Source organism: Hakea prostrata, chromosome 3 (genome assembly GCF_041222555.1).
Source record: "Hakea prostrata isolate BN-2017 chromosome 3, UWA_Hpros_2, whole genome shotgun sequence".
NCBI classification, from domain to species: domain Eukaryota; kingdom Viridiplantae; phylum Streptophyta; class Magnoliopsida; order Proteales; family Proteaceae; genus Hakea; species Hakea prostrata.
The window spans coordinates 20,823,904-20,845,357 of NC_142602.1; the positions used below are offsets into that span (position 1 = coordinate 20,823,904).

The following is a 21,454-nucleotide window of genomic DNA, read 5'->3' on the forward strand; positions in this document are numbered from 1 at the left end:
GGAGGTGAGCCCGGTTAAATCTTCTGATTCTACAACATTTTAAGGCATCGTAGTTACATTCATGATTGATTGCCACGAACAGCATGAGTTCAGTGGTCATCAGAACTGGGTTTGCTAAATCTCAACTCTGTTTATTCCAGTTTGGTTTTTTCCAAACCATTTTTGAAGGTTTGATGCAATCAAATCCGGAACTCCCGGAGGATTGCCATAACGATATCACACAATTCAGATTCTGAGCAATGGGGGAAAAACTTCAAGACAGTTTTACCAACTCTGAGAAGTAGAACGCTCATATCTCTGGAGAAAGAAAACTTCCATTGTCGTATCTGGACTCTAATTGACGCGAAGCTAGAATTGATTGGAGATAACAGGGTGTGGAGACTACTGACAAGAAGAACTCACGGGTGAAGTGAATAAAATCCAAATACAGTTGGCCTACTAACAGTTGGATTCAGAGGAGAAAACCGCTGCAACCATGGATAACAGTTATGCTGACCCATTAGTTAACCATCAACCATGGCCCCAGTTACCATCCCAGGAAGAAAGAAGAAAGCAGGCTTTCCCTTTGGGGGCGGGGGGGGGGCGCCGGGGGGCCCCCCCCCGGCCGCGCCCCCCCCCCCGGGGGGGGGCTGCCCCCCCACCTAGCAAGAATAGAGCCCGTGTGGGCACTCCAAAATTTACCTCCGATTCATTTTGCCAGCACTCAGACATGGACCTCACACCTATCGAAGGTTGGTGAAAATTGAAGAGAGTACAGAACTCAACCCTGACTGACTGGTAGAGGATACTTGTGGTTCCATATCGATCTGCACTCATACCAACCAAATAACACTGGGATTGAATAAGCAAACGACTATGAACACTTGAAAGCACAGAACACACCATGAGACCAAATTGCTAAATTCCTTGTCCCTCAGCTAACTCTGCCTATTTTCATGAAGATCGTTGTGTACATGTTCGACGTTTTTACCTTTTTTTTCTTGATCGGGGGTTAGAAGGCCTTGTACGCGAACAGAAAATGCCAATAAAACAAGAGGGATACACTACTTCCTGGGAAAATTTTCGCATAAAGTGCAGTTTTATTCCTTCTGATAAAAATAAAATTTATTAAACCCTGTGGGGAAAGTACATACATCATCTAAGGATAGGCCAACATAGAAAAGGGGGAGGGGAGGAATCCCAAGTTAGGTTACATTAGTATGTTCTCCATAAGAGGAAAGAGCATCTTCTCTCAAGGCATGCTGAAATTTGATTGTGTCAACAGCGGAAAATAAAAATTAAGATATCCTGTAAATGAACTTTATCCTCCAGCCTATGGACTTCCAATGCTGGCTTATGGGTTGAATGACATTTAAAATATCACCATTTATAATCACTTAAGGGATGTTAGAAGCTTTTGCCAAAATGAGAACCTGTATAACTGCTAATGCTTCAGCTGTGAGAGCACTCAAGCGTTACATCCCTGCACAAAGGAAAAGATCATTCTGCCTGGGTGATCTCTTCCAATTCCCCCAAAACCAGAAACATCGGAGTCTAATAGAAGGGAGCCATCCACATGCATTTTCACCCAAGTTTCCTATAGAAACTTCCACTTGGTCTGTGTTGTTAAAGGTGCCTTTCTTAGAGACGATTTCTGACTGCTGATGTAGTCCTTGGTTGGCTGCAGCTCATTCCCACAAACATATTACAAGAATGTTTCTTAATACATCTGCAAGGGTACGCTAGCACCCTCTCTCCCTGTCTTCCTCACATGAATGTTTCTACGCCCCTGAACAGTTTTATAGATCCTCACTGGCGCTACTCTGTGTCACTTGCTTAACAAACCCCCCACCCCCCACAAAAAAAAAAAAACACTCCACTGTTGAAACTCAAGCACAAGTGACAAATGGCTTCTGATGATTTTAGCAACATTCAAATGGATTTCTGCCTAAATCAGGAACAACAGTTAGCTTACTTCTTCAGTATATGGACAAAAATTAAATACTCAAAATTCAAAATCTGAGAAAGAACAAGATAATGGGAACGTCAGAATATCAGAATATGAACTCACTTTCTGTGAAAGATCCAAGACAACAAACGTAGCAACATGGCTATCTCATCGACCAATGGGTGATTATGGTCTCGCTAAGCATCTATAAGATGCACATTAGACCAGACACATTATTTCGTCGTCTGTACAAGTTAAATCTTAGTACACAGTTTCAATCAAGAATTTTATCAGCTACCAGATTGACATCGGTGGATCATCCCCACCTCTGAGCAGTAAATAGTCTCGTAAGTGTATCAAAGGAGTGGATCTGGTTACTCCAATACCTATTTGACATATAGACAAGTGCTGCATCTAATCACAATACCTGAAACTATGGAATCCTGATATTTGCCCCTTTTAGGCTCCCTTCATATCAGCACATAAAAGTAAGCAAAAATCCAATTAAAGTCCATGAGATGTCTAGAATTGGAAATAGGAACATATAACTCCAGGAAGTAAGCAATAAATATGGATGTACTTGTATTAATACACGGTTTATTTCTTCATCTAAGGGTAATGGGGACAAATCTGTCAAAGCCAAACTAGAGTCCCCACAAAACACAGAACAAGGGCATATTGGTTATTTACAGCAGGAAAACATCAAGATAAATTACTAAGCTAATTGTCACTAGTAACGGCCATAAACCTGCACAGGACATGAATAATAACACCAAACAGTTTAACCTGCAAACACCAGTTGTTCAAGTTACGATGCACTCAGGCTGCTGAAGATGCGTCTTAGGCTGGGACATACCATGCGTAACCTTCCCATGATTACAGAGTAGATCTGCTAAACCGAAGGGGAAACAAGAAACAAGAAGAAAACTTATTTATGTAAGTGAAACAGGCCCACAGGAATTGAATGAACCCTACAAAGAAGGCTTACCTTTTGACAAAAGCGGACATCAAGAGTTTCAAGCATGTTACAGTGTGATATTGCAGCTTCCACAGTTTCTTCAGAAACGCTACAAGACTATAAACACCCAATGTTAGCCTCCAAATAAAGAAGGGGGGGGGGGGGGGGAAAAAAAGCTAAACAGGTAGATGGTGAACTAGAGGAATGAAATAGGAGGCAGCAAGAAGGGGGGGGGGAGAGAGACAGGAATTATAGCTAAAAAACAGGTAGATGGTTGTAACTAGAGGAATGAAATAGAAGAGGATACATAGCATGCTAAAAGAAGCCCTTGAACTCTAGAAATGTGTGCCATCGAACCCTAATAAAGTGTGTTATCCTTTTTATGTGTGATTTTATTTTATCCTATAATTATTCCTTAAATGTCCACAACTAGGGATAGCATTGGGCATCTATTGTATACTGTATAGGCTTGTCCTCATGCATGTCTACGACAATGTCATTCAAGAGTACCAACATGACATACTGTATGTTTGTTGGACATGATCATTATGAGGTCTTGTATGGATCAACATTACTTGTTTATACAACTAGGTACTGTAATAGTTGCAACAACTTTTGTTGGTAAACGAAATTTTATTCAGTGGGCCCAGAAAAAGGCAATGGGATAAAGAATACACTGACTGGAAGGGGCCAATATGTCCTTCCAGGCATGGGCAGGGCCATTTGGGCTAGGGAGTGAACCACCATGTTCAACTCCCTAGGAATAAAAGCAAAATTACAAGATGAGAACAGAGAGGCATGGGCCTCAATATCCTCCAGAATAGTCGAGATGTTGAGAGGGCCCAAAAGTTGTGGATCCTATAGCAGCCCAATTATGCTGATGTTATCCGACACTGCTAGGATATTTGGTCCTGGGCACCCCAAGGCCCAAAGGAGTCCTTCCAACACCGCAAGAGCCTCACCAACCACAATACTTTCCAACTGAAGGCAGCAGACTCACTGCGACTAAGTCTCCATTCCCTCTTGGCGCAACAAAGCCGACACCTCCCATCTGTTCATCTAATGGAAGTGCAGCATCATGCCAAAGCCGAACCACACAGTGCAAGCATATTGGTATTCAAATGAAATGTGATTTCCTGTCTCTTCTTGAGCCCCATACCTGTGGCAAGATGGATCAACCTGGACTCCTTTCTTCTCAAGGCTTCCCCAGAAGCAATGGCTTCCACCCACGTTGTCCACATAGTTTTTCACCCTGGAGATAGTCCTGCAACTCCAGATCCTTTTGCCAAACTCTGAGTTGGCACTTCCTCCGATACATGTCTCCTGGATGTAGAAGCCTGACCAGCCATATTGTCGTCACTTTGATTAATCAACATGTGATATTTGGATTTGGCACTAAAGAGGCCATTTCTAGCAGCACCCCAAACCACACGGTCAGCAAAAGGATTCAAACCTAATCTCACCTTCAAAATTGCTGCACCTTCTTCAGAATTGAACCATTCATCGATGACCTCCCCTTTCCACCTCCTATTTTTATTATCAATGAGATAAGCCATCTTATCAAGAGGACATCCCACAGGTTTTGCACTCTGCAAATGGAACTTTAGGAGAGATGGTACCACTTGTGGCCCTATATTTGCATATTTACCCCATCCCCCAAATCAGGTAACAGTGCCTCTTTTAGAACCTTCAAGCCCACTAATATATTCCTTTTGGCCCAGGAAGGGCAACTTCCAACACTTGCATCCAAAATGTTTCCATTTGGAAAGTAAATAGCTTTAAATTTTAATGCTTTACAGAACCAGGTTAATAGGGAATCTGGTTGAGCCCATAACCTCCACACCGTCTCGCATAATAAAACCCATTGTGAAGAAAGGGGTCACTAAATCCAATACCACCTTTTCCTTTGGATTTGTACATTCTAGACCATGAAACCCAGTGAATCTTCCTCTCATTCTCTGTTTGCCCCCAAATTAAATTGCTCATTGCTTGCCAAACTATATTGTTATGATGTGTCAATGGTTATGAAATATGGGAGGCTGCATATGTGGCCATAAAGCTTGCTACCAATCTTACCATAATGACTTTTCTTCACTAGAGAGCAACTCATTTTTCCACCCCCGTACTCTTTCACAGGTTCTATTGGTAATTTTCTTGAATACATGCTTTTGACACCCCCAATTTCTTACGGTAGGCCTACGTACTTCGATGGACTGGATCCTATGGCACTTTAAGAGTTCTAGAAAACCAAGCCCGAGATCTCCTCAGTGTGTTGGGACTAAAAGTGAGAAGTGATTTTTTTAAGTCAACTACCTGTCCACTCACATGACAATATAACTCAAGGCTCTCCTTTGGTTTGATAATATTGGGAAGCTTGACCTATGAGAACAATTAGCAATCGTCCACAAACAGGAGGAGATGAGAGATCTGTGGTGTTCTATTTTTAACTAAAATCCTTTAATAGCCAATTGAGCCTCCGTGCATGATTGCAGATAACAACTGTGATCATATAATAGACAAGAAGGCAGAAAGTGGGTCTCCCTGCTTGATGCACCTTGTGGGAGTAAAAGATCCTCTAATTCCACCATTTACAAGAAGAGAGTACCAAACAGAGCAAATGCATTGCATAACAAGAGAAACCCATTTACAAGCTCACTTTGAGTAAGATGGCCTCAAGAAATCTCCATTCCACCCTATCATATGCTTTCTTCATATCCACTTTGAGGGCTAGTGACTTCAACTTCCGTTTCTTTCTATTCTAGATATAAGGAAAATTTCATGAGCAAGAAAGATATTATCAAAATTCAAAGATTAAACAATTTGGGACAAAAGCTAACTAGATGACATCGATAATACTTGCAAGGAAACATTTCAAACTCTCCGCCATGATTTTGGAAATGAGCTTGTTCACTACCACTCCTAGCTTATTGGCCTATATTCTTCCCTTGATTCTAGAGCCTATGTCTTGAGGATTAAACATACAAAAGTCTTCCTAGGTTCCATGTCCAAATCCCCAGTCTAATAAAACTTTACTATGAACTCATAGCCTTTGACTTTAGTAGTTTCCCACAATTCTTGGTAGGGAATTGGAGGAAACCCATCTGGGCCTAGGCTTATAGTTGGGCCCATATCATTTAGACATTTCCTCACTTCATCTTGTGTTTGTGTATCTTCAAGCAAATATTCCTTGGGCTGTTGTACTCACCTGGCTCACCCCCTCAAGTGTTAAGTGCCTCTTGGTGAACTCCCTGGGAAGTAACCACTTCTTGAAAATGATGTAGCAATTCCGAGTAACCTCCTCTGAATAGAAGTCCTTGTTTAGCTTCAAGCAACTCATTTTCAGGCTGTTGTAATCACCTAGCCCACCCCCTGAAGTACTAAGTTAAAGTGCCTCTTGGTGAACTCCCTAGGAAGTAACCACTTCTTGAAAATGATGTATCAATTCTGAGTAAACCTCCTCTAAATTAGAAGTCCATTGACCATTCTCTAAGCTCATCTTTAATATTCGATTCCTTTACCTCCTTTGAACCCTTGTTACATGAAAAATGGCTGAGTTTTTGTCCCCTTCTTGAAGCCACTGCACTCCTGAATTTTTGCCTCCATAACAGCTCTTCTCTACATAACCCCTCTTCAAGCTCGCTTTGAAGAGGCTTTTCTTCCAATTGTGTTTCCAGTTTCCACGGGGTTTGCATCAACTTGTACTTCTAATAATTGTGTTTTAATGACTCAAATTTTTGTTTGTATATGCTCAAAACAATGCTTAATTCAAGGTGATTTCATGTTGATTCCACCACCATTTCACAATTGGGATCCCTCAACCATGGCACCTCAGATCTAAAAGGTCTAACCCCATGAGAAACACCCCCTTCTGTGTCTACAAGGATCGAATTGTGATCCGAATCGCAAGTCGGTTTCACAAACACTACCACATTCTCAAACTTGATTCTCCATGATGGGTTAGATAAAGCCTTATCTAACCTCTAATGTTGGCCAATGCAGTCCTCCTAGTACTCCAAGCAAACAATCTCGGTTCCCACCATCTTTTTCATACCAACTCAAATAGGAATTGAAATCACCAATTGCAAGCCAATCCTTCGCCTTGTGTTTTCCAATATTCACCAATTTGTTTGCAAGATAAAAAGGGGTAGGAAAAATAAACCTGTTGGACCTACATGTAGTGAGATGGGGGAATCGAAAAGAAAAGGAAATGATTTTGTGAAAAAGTTGAAGATGTGGGTCCTACTTTTATTATATCCCTCACCTTCCCACAAAGTCCCACTAAATAAGTGGCACTTCTAAAAGGGGTGAGGTGGAAAAGTAGGGTGCCATGTCAGCAAACAGGGTTCCTTAAATTAAGGAAGCTTATCTGCTGACTTTTCCACCCCACTGAACCAAACAAACCATGCTTTGGAATATTGTGGAAAAGTTCACTTTTTCCACCCACTTCAAATTCTTTCAAACAAACAATACCTAAGGTGGTTTTGGAGTCAATGAAATGATCATCAGCTAAATGCACCTGAATACGTAGCGGGCTTTTCCAACACAGAGTAAGGCCACCTAGTTCCCTTTAGGATTCACAATTTGTTGGTATTAAAACTTTATTTTTCTCCGAACCTTCATAACATTACTCTGTACGCAATTCGTTTCCATCAAGGATACTACATCTAAGCATATTCCTCAACACATGAATTGTTCAAGGATTCCCCAACCCTCATAATTCCAACTTAACACCTTCATTGGCCCTTGTGGGATTGATAAACGGCAAGTCTCCATGGGTCCAAAGAGTAAAACATGATCTTTGTCACATTCTCCACTATTATGTGATCTTCCATGGCAACCAATGTGTTCTCCTTTGCCATTGTCTTTCCTTCTCTTCCCCATTTGCACGTTTGGAACTTTCAGGCACTATAAGGTTTTTGAGACTTTCTGAAACTTCTGCAATTATCACCCCTCCCCATACGTGTTCCTTTCGCTGGAGTTATTTGGACTCAAGTGAAGTAAGTTAGGTTGTGGGCTTCAAAATTTTAAGTTGGGTGTGGGTCTAAAAGGTTTAAGTTGGGATGTGGGCCTGAGTAGTTTAGGTTGCGCAGTGGGTTTAAAGGGTTTTAATTGATTTGTGGGCTTGGGAGTGAGTTCGATTCGGGTTCCCAATATGGCTCAGTAGGTTTGAGTTGAGGTGGGTTCATTTATATTACTGGTGGGCTTCCAGTAGATGTTTGGGTTAATGAGTGGGGTTGGAGATAGTGGGGAAATAGCTTCCACTGGACCTCAAGGCTTGAGGTGGCCTGCTTGGATGCTTTGGACCAGAAAGAGAAATATCATACATGTGGTTGAGTAACGACATTATAACCTCCGAATGTTCAAGGCGTTTGGTAATGGAAGGTTGACAAGATAATAAAATGATAGGTAAAGGTTTGATATCTCGGGGTGAGGAGTAGATGTAAGGTGAGAGTACCTAGGAGAAAGGTTTAAGGATGCATCGCGGAGAACCATCATGCCTGCATTTGTGATATGCTCCCTGTCCTTTTCTAGCATGTCAATGTCATGTGACTCATGTCTAGAGGTACTATGTCCTTCTACGAGGTATGTATTGGATAGCAGGTAGTGGTCGGGTTAGAGTGACAGGAGTGTGGAGTTGATTTCCTCCAAGTTTTCTTCTTTAACGCAAGTAGTCAGTGCCTACTCTCATTGCAACTCCAATATGGTGTATTGGTATTACTCTGCTGCACATCAGCATTCTCCACAATCAGAGGAATCTTAACAGCGCATCTAATTATTCTTTCATCCGGTGTAATCCCACGCTGATCCTGACTCCAGATCGCCTTTGGTGCCTCATTGTGATCTCCTGGGTTATGGCAATCATGGCTCTTATGACAAGCCATAAGGATTTCAAAGAACATCGTGCATCTGCGGTCATCTTGACTGATTTCACTGCAATAAAACAAGACATAGGAAGCCATTCAAATTTCACATCAACCACTGCTGAGGAGCCACAATGTCGTTTAACTTTAATGGAAAATCACAGGAGTCTTCTAATGTCCACTAGCACCCTAACTCTTGCATACGACACCTTTTGGCTGAACTATATTCCATTTACAAACATGACTTTCAGGGGAGTTCCAACTTCACAAGGAAAGGATAACACCACAATGTTGTTGTGCAAGACCTGGGGAATAAAAGTTAACCGAATCCAAGACTCGTATTTGTCAAAGTGCCATCCTAGTTCTCATTTCATTCCTCCAATACCAATAGATTGTCTGATACATTCCACGGTTCTTCCCACATCACATTCACCATATCTATTTCATGTTGAAAGTGCGATAGGTATTGCTGTTCTCGAAGGGGAGAGGGGATATTTCCACTGGGAACCTTATACTACCCTAAGGCCATCAAGTAGGGCCTCCATGATCAAACTAACCAGAGTGTTTCCCCAAAGTCAAAGCAATTCAGTCTTGTCCTCTTCACCTATGTACACCTCATCATCAGAAGTTCTAGGGGGACTAGGGGAATAGGATTGATGGGGGATGTTGGGGATAAGGATGTTGAACTTGACAAAGCAAAAGGATTTAGGTTTCGGAGATTTGGGGTAGTGTGATTTGGCTAGTGTTGGTGCCTTTCCTATTCATCTTCACCAGGGAAGGGGAAGAGTAGGAAATGGTGGGGGTGAAGAGAAACTAAGCATGGGAGAGGTGAAGGCAAGCTGCAAGAGATGGGAGCATGCAGCAGGTAGGGAGACATTTATGACACATTGCATAAACAACTCAAGGTATTCCTTGTACAGCTTGGTGTGCCAATGCTTAACGCCTAAACTTGCTATATAACACAATGCCCAGTTAATGATATGCATGTGAGTGGAGGAAATGTTAAAAATGGAATTCAAGGGAAAATATCTCTAGAGAATTCAAAGAAACTGGACGTTATCTGAGCTTGTAGGCAGTTGTGTAAATAGTTTGCAAACTCATTTTAATTAGTAATGTTATTATCATCATCATCATCATCAGATATTGCAAATGTTTTCTGTCCAATCAATAGGCAAAATTCTTCATACAAGTCGTTTCAGTTGATTAGGGTTTTCAACAGTTATATTTGCCATGCTCAAAAGTTCGTCATTCAATGGTGTAAAAGTGGAAGGGCTTTAATGCTATGTTTTCTATCGCTTGGGGGTTTACAACTAATACTACTATAGGCAAATTAAACTGGCCATGTGGAACCTCAATGAAACACCTTATGGGATCATTCCAGTTGGCTGGAAGACACAGCATGGAAGATTGCTAGATGGCATTCTATAAATATGTAACTGAGGGGAGAGGAGAGAGAGAGAGAGAGAGAGAGACACTTCATCATCATCATAAGTTGTCTCTCATCCTCTAATTCACTCTCTTCTCTTTTTACGTCTAAGAACCTAACTTAGAAAGAACATACATGTTACATTGATCTCCATAGTCCATGCAAAGTAGCCAACTCAATTGCTAAAATCCTTCAGAAGATCAGCCAAACTCCAACTTTATATTCACTCGAAAATGTATTGAATGTTCCACAATATGGGATACAAAAGATGTGCTAGCATTCCCACCACCAACATGAATAGCCTGAAGGGCAGAATTTGGAGAACCTGAATTGACAGGGTAACACTTCGTTTCTGTGCTTGTCTTCTATTATTTTTCCCTTTTTGTTTAGGGGGTTGAGGGGTTGGTTTTACTAGCTGGGTAACCTAATATAACATCCTGAGTTCCTGAAGATCACAAACTGGGAGGTTATAGCTAAAGATAAGACAATGTTAGAAGAAAAGGCATTGAAGATATGAAAGTTTATAGTCAAGACCAACCAACCATTAACAAATTCAATACAAGTAGATTGCTAAAAGATCAGGATATGCATCTAAGAAGATATTTTATAAGCATCCAACTGTAAGAAACAAATTGGGTGGTCAGCAAGAGATCATTTAGAATAATTTATTGTAAGAACTCTTCACAAGCAAATTCAGGTCAGTCGCCAAGCATCTTGATTCAGTGAAGTTTTTCGCCTAAAGAGATATCTGACCAATAATTCTCACTCAAAAAAACTAAATGAAGAGATTTTCAAAGTTATATATTTTATAGTGGGAGCCTAGTGCACTGGATGCTCTACATCTTAAAAACCAGGGTAGTTCAAATTTCCCAGAATGAGATGCAGCTTGGATCAAGTTCACCTAGTGCTGTAAGGGTGATTCGATCGAAATACGTAGTGTTCAGATGGTTGGATTTTTTTTCTATTGGTTTGAGGATTGTGTCCATAGACGCAGGAATCTAGGATTTATGCTTTAGAGAACTAGAAGAAGAAGTATTGAGGTTGGGGATAATACAACTTACTGTTGTTGAAGATCTTCTTAACAGATGTTTGAATGGTTCAAGATGTTCTTGAGAGGGAGAAATCAGGTTTGGGATATCAATCCTGTTTTCATTGCTCAACCCAACCAAAAATCTTAGAAAACTCATCGTCTTTATTCAAATTCTCTATAAGTGATGGGTTGTATTACATATTTACATGTATGATGTAGATAAGTCATGTGGGCTTCTTTTAGGGACATAAGCTTTGGGTAGGGTCATGAATGTGTTGGGCATTCTATCCCGAGGATATTCTACATAATAGGCACTTTTATGGGACTAAACAATGGATAATTAATCAGGTTGAGGATGAACCTAGCTTTAATACTTTTTCTTTTTAAGTATTTTAGTTTAATCAACTGGATTAATGGTCTAATTCTGATTTAATTTAAGTTAGCATGTTAATTAAATGTAACTAGGACTTCCTTTTGAGTCTATTTTAGTTTCCTTGTCAATTTGAGTTAACTAACAGAGTAGAGATTGGGTTAGACCCTTCCCATTTTGTACAAAAGTCTAATTTTGAGCTTTCTACGTAAGGTTGTAATAAGGTCCATAATTGAACAGAAATTTCATCAATAATTTTGTGCAAGCTGTTCTTGCTTCTTTCTTGTAAGAACTGAGATTGGTTTGTGATCTAAACTCTGCTGGGGTTAATGTTTGACATAGTCGACTCCTTGCAGCGGTGAAGTGCCTGGGAGATTTGCTGGTGGAATGATTGGACTAATTGACTTCTTGACAGTGCAAGGCCCAAGAGGTTCAAATTGAAGTTTTCCTTCAAATAGATTGAAGAACAACCTCGAGCTTCAAGGTTCAGATTCGACTCTTCATCAGCTTCAGCCATTTGTGAAGCCCAGGAGGTCTGAATTAAAATTTTCTTTCACATACGTTGGAGAACACCTTCGAGATCAGTTTGAGTCTTGATCAGTTTCAGCCATTAACAAGCTGCTGCTGAGCTAACTCAGCATAACAGTGAGTTAACTGCATTACCCCCTCCCAGTTCCATTCTTAGCCTTTTAATTCCTAAACCATAGCTTCCCATGTTCCAATTTGATTGAAACCTTAGCTTAATTAAATTTGCCCATAGTCCACATTCACCATTAGAACCCCTCCAAGTTCAACCCACAGCCTCATGTATCATCCCGCACAGTTAATCACCTTTGCAGCTTTGCTGCCTGAGAACTCTATTAAAAACCTAGCATCCATGATCTAATTCTATTCCAGTTTCAAGTTAAAACCTAAGCTAATGTAAATTTGCCCAAAACGTCCACATTCACCATGTAGAACCGTCCAAGTTCAACCCACAGGTTCTTTTCGCACAGTAAGTCACCTTTGCAGCCAAATGTAGCTGAGAACCTGCTGAAAACCAGCATCCATGATTAATTCTATTCCAGCAAGACAAGCACTGTTTTGAAACCGCACACCTTGTAGAGTATACGAGGTTCTTTTGCAAGAGTCACCCAGCCAGGCGCTGAACCTGGGAGTTCACAAGGTTCTTTTGCCGCACCCAACCAAATCTAGCTGAACCGCGAAAACGAACTCCTAGCCCCAAGGGAGACTCAATCCAGATTTCATACCATCCACACAGCTGATTTCCAGAAATTACCCTTTTACATCTCAGTGCTATTACAACTAGGGATCCTCCAGAACTCCACATTTATCAACCTGGTTTAGTTTGCGGTAACTTACTATATATATATATATATATATATATATTAAATCAATAAATCCAAAATCCTATGGCTTATAGAACCCAATCATGGGCCAAAAAACCATCTACTGAGGCACAATTACCCAACTGTACATTCTTAATTGCTTCAAGCCTTCAAAAGTACTTCAGAGAACAGTATAAAACTTCAGTTTTAGAGGCCAAAACAGCAATTGAAGCAGCTACTTTGATTAATCAATAGAAGACTTAAAACAACTCCAATCCTAACTAGATCTTCAACTTAAGTTAAACAATAATGCCAACTCCTATTCTTAAGTCTGCCCTTATTTTAGGTCAGAATGCAAATCCATTGGACCAAAGCCCCAACATGTATAGAACCCAACCAAAGGTTTATTTCCACCCAAAATAAGCACTTATGTGATTTTCTTGCATTATGGGTTAATTCTTGAAAGGCACCAACTAATGGTCCAGAAAATGCATACCTGAAGGAAGAGACTTGTCAACTTTGGACATTCAAGCTTCAAGATTTCCAAGGAGTAACAATTGCTGAGAAGGTGGAAGGCATGGTGAAAAAATTAGTAGATGAAGGCACCACCAAAACTTTAATCAGTAATAAGCAAAGACAAAAATTGTTAAGAGAAAAAGAAGAAATAAACCTCAAATTAAGAAAGCTCAGGTTGAAACAAGCAATGTCCACTTCCTTCAGATTTAAAGACAAAGATAGGTTTAATGATGACAGATGTAAACAATGAGCCTTCAAAGGAATGACCACCCTTTTTATGTTTGAACACCCTACACAGTTCAGACTCTGCAATAAACGGACAGGCTGCTCAATTGGCTCCTGAAAGATCTCTGGAGAACAGACTGCAGATGAGTAATCAAAACCAGATAATGCAGACAGTTGTCCACCACTATCACCCCAGTTCAGGTCATGCATATTCACACATCCATTCAGGCTCACATGGGTCAGGTGTGTACAGCAAGCAAGAAGCTCCTCTATTGCAGACTGGCAAAGGCTTCCATAAGACAAGTCTAGCTCATGAAGGGCTGGGAGAGCACCCTCCTTATAAATAGCCTCTAAAGAAGAGTCAGCCAGATACTTGCATGCCTGTAATTTTAGTACCTAACAAAATGGATTTGAAAAGACTTTTCAAACAATATAATCATTCATAACATACAGTTCGAATCATTCAGCCAACCAACAAAACAGATGAAATATAAGTGCACAACTAGGAAAATTGCTACACCTTATCTGTCTCCTGTTTATCTGCTCTTAAGTTTCCTGCATTTGTTTAAGGGGGGAAATAGTGCAATTGCAATTGACATGAGCCTGGATTAATGTTATGCAGAATTTAAGGCTGGACAGAAGAAGAAAAAGAAACAAGGCCATCAAACCAGTCCCATATGAACCAGCCCAGATTGAGCCAGCACAGTGGGTCTTCTAGAAAGGCCAAGAAAAGAAGCCAACAATACTGTTGATATGAACAGTGTCACAGACCCCTATTTGACATGTGGGAATATTCATGATAGACAAATGGTGCCCAAGATCAGACTCCATGGAGACATTATTTATGGGGATTCAGGAGTTGAGTTTAGTTTCTATCTTTTGACTGTAGCCTTTAGTAGTTTCTATATTTACTAGTTTCTAACTTTTGTTTCTTGCAAGTTGACTGAACTATAAAGCCTAGTTTCTGTTCTCATCAGGTTGGTATTTTTTTGGAAGCCACCATCTGTTTTGAAGCTCCTCCTGTATAGAAACAGAGATTATTGAAGACAGGTATGTTGGCATGCTTGTCATCAATATGGGAGATCCTCCTTGCTCAGGCTAAGATAGTAATTCACCAAACACCCCCACCCCCAACCCAGTCTCTCTCGATTCTTCCTTCCCTTCCCAATCAATCACTATGGTGGAGCGCTGGTTAGGAGAAGGAAACCCAGATGAAATTAGAGTTGCAAGGCAGAAGACTGCATAACAAGAAAAAGAAAGGGGGAGGGGTGGGGAGGGGAGAAGAATGTACACGCAAAGCCACACAAGCTCACAAAACAATAAATTTTTTTGGGGTGAAAGAGTGATATATTTAAATTTAAATCCACGTGGAAACATACAATATTACTTGATCCATTCTTTCTAATCTGCTCCAGTCATTGGTTACGCATGTACTTGTAGACCCAAAGAAATAAAGTTTATAGGTTCCTAAAAAATTAGCTACTCAAATAAAAAATTGCATATTTTTCCCAAATAAAATGAAGCATAGGTATCATTATTGTTTGGATCCAGCTCATCTTTGGATCCCCAATTGAAATTGAGCCAGTCTAAGACAGTGTATCTGCATCAGAATAGTGCTAGATTTTGACATGTGGACTTCAAACCCTTCTTTCATTCCTACTGTCAAAGAAGCTTGGTCTAAACCAGTCCACTGTCACTCTCTTCCTCTTATTGCCTTTGCCCACAAGCTTCACAACACTAAGGAAGCTCTCCGCTCTTGGAACTCCTATACTTTTGACAATATCTCTACTAGGGACACCTCCTGCTGCTCGAATCTTCAGCACATCCAATCTCTTCTCCAAATTGATCCCTCCAACCCCACCTTGCCGAAGATGAAAAATCCCTTTCCTCTAAGCTTTCTTCCCTCCTCTCCTCTGGAAGAAAGTTTTCTCCGTCGAAAGCTAGAATCAAGTGGCTTGAGCTCGGGTACTCCAATTCTGCCTATTTTCACAGTTCCCTCAAGACCGAATAACTTCAACTCCATCCCTTCCCTCATCACTAATAATGGTACATCAAGGCCAAGATCATCTCTTTCTTCTCCAACCTTCTTTCCCCACCCTACCTCCCTCCCCCCGCTCCCCCTTCCCTCCAACCTCATTAATAAATTGTTACCAAAAAAAAAAACCTCATTAATAAATTCATTGACCCTTCTATCATCTCCTCTCTCAGCGCTATCCCTTCCTCAGAAGAAATCCTTCTTGCCATCCTCTCCCATAAGCCTAATAAAACCCTAGGTCCTGATGGTTTCAATATGGGTTTCTTCCTTGCCTCTTGGGATTTCATTGAGAATGATCTAGTTCATGCCATCCATAGCTTCTTCTTTAACCCTTCTCATCTCTCATCTCTCATATATCAATCAAACTTTCCTATGCCTCATTCCCAAGAAGCAAGGAGCCTCGTCTTTCTCTCTGATTTCCATCTTATCTCCCTCTATAACCTCCTTTACAAATTCATCTCTAAAGTCCTAGCAATTAGACTCAAAAAGACTCTTCCTTCCCTTGTGAGCTCGAATCAATCGGCTTTTATCTCAAGCTGGAGCATAGCGGATAACATCCTCCTTTGCGCAGAAATTGTTCGTGGCTTTGATAAATCCACTCACTCCCCGGCTGCGCTTCTTAATGTAGATCTTCACAAGGCTTTTGACTCTATTTGCTAGGACTTCATTAGCGATGTCTCTCTTCCATGGGTTTCCCTCCCCCTTTCATCCACTAGATTGAGACATGTACCTCTTCTCTCCGCTTCTGCATCATTACCAACGGCTCCCCGGCGGGATTTTTCCCTTCCCGTGTTGGCATCCACCAAGGCTGCCCTCTCTCCCCCTACCTCTTCTCCTTAGCCTTGGAAGTCCTTTTTCGTATCCTCCAATCCAAAACTAATCATCTCCTCATCTCCCCCATCCCCAAGTGCAAATCCCTAAATCTCACCCATCTTGCTTTTGTTGACGGTCTTTATGATCTTCTCTAAAGCGGACCACCTATCCATCTCCTCCATCCTCTCAACCCTCTCACAATTTGAATCCCTCACTAGCCTTCGAATCAACCTCGACAAGTCCACCATCTTTCTCTCCGGTGTCCCTGATCAGCTTTGGGCCTCCCTCTCCAGCTCTCAGGTTTTAAGCCTAGTTCACTTCCTGTGGTTTATCTTGGTCTCCCGCTCATTCCTGGTAAGCTTACTCGCCACCATTGCCTCCCAATGCTTGATAATATCCGTAAGAAGCTTCAGCTCTAGAAGGGTAAGCTTCTGTCTTTTGCTAGTAAAGTGGTTCTCATCCATTTCGTGCTCCAATCCACCTATCCCTATTGATGCGGAATCTTCTATATTCCCAAATCGACCATCCATGCTATGGAATCCTTGTTTTGTGCCTTCCATTGGAGAGGGCAGGAAGCATCGCGCTTCATCCACCCGGTCAGTTGGCCATCCATCTGCCACCCTACATTTGAAGGAGGCATGGGAGTCTATCGGTTCATTGATGTTAACTTAGTTTGCCTTCTCAAACTTATCAAGAAAATTGCTTCAAAGCATGATTCTATCTGGGTTAATTGGGTCTATTCTTACCTTCTCCGATCTAACTACTTCTGGATTGTTCCTATTCCCTCCAACCCTTCATAGGCTAGAGGAAAATTCTCTTACTGCACCCCCGCGCCATCTCTGTTATTTCTACCACCATCTCTTGCTCTTCCACATCCTTTTGGCTTGACCAGTGGCATTCGATGGCCATTCTCTTTAACCACTTTGGTCCCTGCACTGTCTACGATACATGTATCCCCAAAACCACCCCCTTGTCCGCTTTCATCTCAAATGGATCCTGGAACCCAACTCCCCTCCCCATTCTCACACAGATTTGGGAATCTCTCCCCGCCCCCTCTCTCGTTCCACTTGTGACCTTACTCTTTGGCTCCCTTCCCCCACCAAAACCTTCTCCACCTCCTCAACTTGGAATCTCCTCAGAGCCCACAACCCTAAGCCCCCCAAACCCCCATTGGTTTGGTTCAAAGGCTACATACCACGTCACACCCTAACCCTTTGGAGGGCCCTTAACCGTGCTCTCCCCACCTAATCCTTCCTTGCTGACCGCCACATTCCCACAAACCCCAAATGAATCCTCTATTGGAACAGTTTGGAGGACCTTGATCACCTTTTCTTTTCTTGTCCCTTCTCCAAATCTATTTGGGGAAAAGCCCTAGCTTCCATTTGGCGTGTTCGAGGCGTTCCTTCGGGTTTACTCGTGATTGGTCTTGGATTTTGAGGAACTTTCCAGGTACTTCCATTTGCAATCGGATTGCTAAACTAGTGTATTGTGCCTCTATCCATCACCTCTGGTGGGAGTGCAATCTTCGAAGATGGACCTCCAAATCCCGCTCTATAGACAGGATTTGAAATGCCATCTATTTTGATGTATCTTCTAGACTATTAGCTATCCCCCATCCCCAGTTGATGATACCCCAAGGAACAGGCTTATTGTTGTCTCCTGAGGCCTTAGTTCTTTTTGGTCTTCTGCTTAAAGACCTTGTTCTCTTGCTTCCTTTTCGTTTAATATAATTATTTATTCATCCAAAAAAAAAAACTAATGGAATCAATAAAATATTATTGGAAATCTAATAGTGCATTTTAAGCCATTAACCATCTAGTCCACTTGTTGACTTCTCTATAGTATATTTCAAGCCCTTGGTTTTGCCCAAGGAAAACCCCACCCGGCTTGAAAGTTGACAGGTGGAAGGAGGGCAAGGCCTTACCGTGCACCAAATATTGTTGTAAGGCAAGCCGCCTGGTGGCAATATAAACCACTCAGACTGTACCTGATACAAAGTACAATGGTTAATAATTTGCCACCAGTCCACCAGCTTCACTTTGAATAATGAATGGAACTCTACTATCTGATAATTGGTCTTGTGGTACCAGAAGATTTGAATTAACAATTTATTCAACAAGCCAAAATCCTACGGTTTTTCCATTCTCTCCACAAACAACAAAAGGGCAACTGCTTTAAGTCTTTAAAAATGGAATCAAAAACATTAGATTTTAACGGTCAAGCTCAGAATATGCGGTGTCAATGAGTTGAGTACCTCCTGACCTGCCTACATGCTTCTAAAAAATACAATTAAAAACATTAGAATTAGCTCTTAATGGTCAATCTCAGAATATGCTGTGTGTTGGTGACCTGACAGCGCATCTCCACCCTCCACCCCCACAAGAAAAAAAAGGAGCAATCAGGCACAATCAAGGAGCCAATTATCATATGTAAAGTAGTATCTAAGAAGAACACAAAAATTAATTGGGGAGGGGGACAAGTACCTGTAAATACACAAAAAGGAACTAAAAGAAAGGATTTCTCTTCATGTTGCTGCATATCAAAATTACCTTCAATTGCAAACAGGACTCAAAGACTGGCTGTAAGTTCATGAGGAAAGTGTATGACAAATCCAGCAAGGTTAGATAAGAAAGCCAGCGCATAGAAAATAGCCCATGTGGACCAATGGATGGACATGACATCAAAACCAATGACTCAATTAAAGGACACGAAGCAGTTGTTGCCGACAAGCAATCATCTTTGAGTTGGCTGCATATGGAAAGCCCATAAATGTCAGCAAAAGCAGATAAAGGAGAATTATAAAGAAGAAAGGCACATGACAAAGAGCATCTGAATACCTGCAAAAGGAAGCATCTAGAGAAATTAAGTGAGGACAGTTAATGGATGCATCAGACAGAACACCACACCCCTTCAACTCTAAAACAACCATATGTGGAGCTTCAATCCGAAGCAAATTCAATTTGGGGCATATACCGAGATTAAGGGACCGAAGACCAACCTGCAATAAACATTTTCTTACAGGTTTAAGAAACCAAAAGATACAAACACCATCTACTGCAGTGGATATAGAACTTTTTCAAGCTAAATTCCATTCAACACAGTTCAGACTTGCCTACCGTACTGAGACTTTGAAGATTCATAAGCAAAAACCACATGAAACTTAATAAAAGCATAATATAGCGTCCAGCAGACGCCATGCAGAGGGTGAGAGGGGAGGAGTTGCTTTCACTTACAGGACAAAACCATGCTCTCTCCAGGTGATCACAACCATCCAGTAAGACTTGCTCAAGATGGGGACATTTCAGCTCCAAATCAGTCATGGCACGGCAACCAACAAGGGAAAGACTGACCAAAGAGGAACTGTTGAATTCTACTTTTGTCAGACTCTGTAAAGAAATAACGTACTCAGTAAATTACAGACACCATAAAAATAACGTACTCAGTAAGAACCGTGAAAAATCAAAATGCTTACCATGGCAAACAGTATCTACAAAGTCAGCTGACACATGAAAGGGACCAGGCAGCAAATTACAGACACCATAAAAATCCAATTCTGCCCATTATCTAGATTCTTACCAGACTAGGGAATGCACTATAACATCTATCCACTAGGCATCTAGTTCTCAATTCTTATTAATATAATTTTTTCTACAACTGTACAACATGATATTTTTAAACACTGCAAAAAAAATTTGTCCTCTTCCATCAACTTCTTGAATCCTTAGACTCAAAATTGAAAGTGAGGACACCAGAAAACAACTTCAGAAATGATGTTACTGAACACAGCCTGCATTCTGCCTGGTGGCATTGGTACTAGAATCTGATGCTTATCACTACATGCAAATCCCATGTTGTTTTACTTAATCTTTGATTCTTTATTGACTTATTTCATCTTTCTCGAAACATCTCTATATGAAGAACATGTACTAGCACCATTTTCTCCGTTGTACCCAGCCTCGCTGAACTTAACAATATCTAAATGTGGCATAGATCGCATGTAGCCTTGATGGAATGAGGGCCAATGGCAGGATCTTTACTCAGAAGCAACTCAAGTTGATGTGAGAATTCAAGTTTCTTAGGGATCCAGTCAGGGTGTATGTTGGGATCTCAAATGGATCCGAATGGTTTGTTGGGTGTGGGATGTTATAGGATGCTGTCACTTGGACTGAGGATCTTTATTATCTTGATGGGATGCATAAGGATCTGAGGTTACGAGAAATCATTGGAGTTCTTAAGATGGCGTGGATTTCTTGATATGGAGCATCCCTTTTTGGTTGTATATTTGGTATGGGAATTGAGGGGTGTGTTAAGTTAGGATCAAAGGGGTGGTGTGTCAAGTCTGGACTTGAGCTAATACTCAGGGGAGAGGCAGTTTTAGTGAGAAAAAGGAATAATAGAAGGCGAGTGTCTGGATCAGGAGACCCTCTGGTTGGATGGAGATGTAACTCTGAGGGGACCTTGGCGATAGCATATTGAGATGATCCGTAAGGTTAGAAAATGGTATGATGGACGGACATGTGTTGATCTGAAATCTTGACAGAGGTTTCTTGAAGATTGACACATACTGGGACTCGTTGGTTTCTAGGGTTTTGATGAGGGAAAGGAGTCACAAACTGGATTCAGGGTCGATGGCTATGGATTTATCTGTATAAATTTTGGACCAAAATGATGGTCTTTTTTTTTTTTTTTTTTTGGGGGGGGCGAATTCAGATGGAGAAGGGGAAGAAGGGTAAGGGTGAGTCTGGTTTGTACTAACATTGCAGCCAATGTTGTTCTTCCATGGAGGAATTAAGATGGCAGTAAAAAATCCATTGTAAAAGCAGACTGCTGGGCTTGGAACGCCAAGGATCCCGCACAGTCTGAACATGGAACACTAGTCCTGAACTCTTGACAAGACAATAAGAAAGATAAATTGCAGAGGAAAATAAAAGCTAATTACAAAAGAGAGAAAAGAAAAAAAAAAAA

At 41.2% G+C, this 21,454-nt stretch overlaps 1 protein-coding gene across 1 annotated transcript in view; it reads right to left on the reverse strand.

Moving 5' to 3' along the window:
* Window positions 1-665: 665 nt before the first annotated feature.
* The window catches only part of LOC149021509 (F-box/LRR-repeat protein 15-like), a 33,254-nt gene continuing 12,465 nt past the window's right edge, over window positions 666-21,454 (reverse strand). Inside the window, exons 11-17 of the mRNA XM_089149741.1 lie at window positions 19,723-19,875; window positions 19,327-19,487; window positions 19,039-19,237; window positions 13,571-14,037; window positions 13,397-13,460; window positions 2,916-3,002; window positions 666-2,816 (exon numbers count right to left, since the gene is read on the reverse strand). Coding sequence (XP_089005867.1) covers window positions 2,736-2,816; window positions 2,916-3,002; window positions 13,397-13,460; window positions 13,571-14,037; window positions 19,039-19,237; window positions 19,327-19,487; window positions 19,723-19,875 — 1,212 coding nt within the window. The 3' untranslated portion in view covers window positions 666-2,735. The remainder of the gene's footprint in view (window positions 2,817-2,915; window positions 3,003-13,396; window positions 13,461-13,570; window positions 14,038-19,038; window positions 19,238-19,326; window positions 19,488-19,722; window positions 19,876-21,454) is intronic.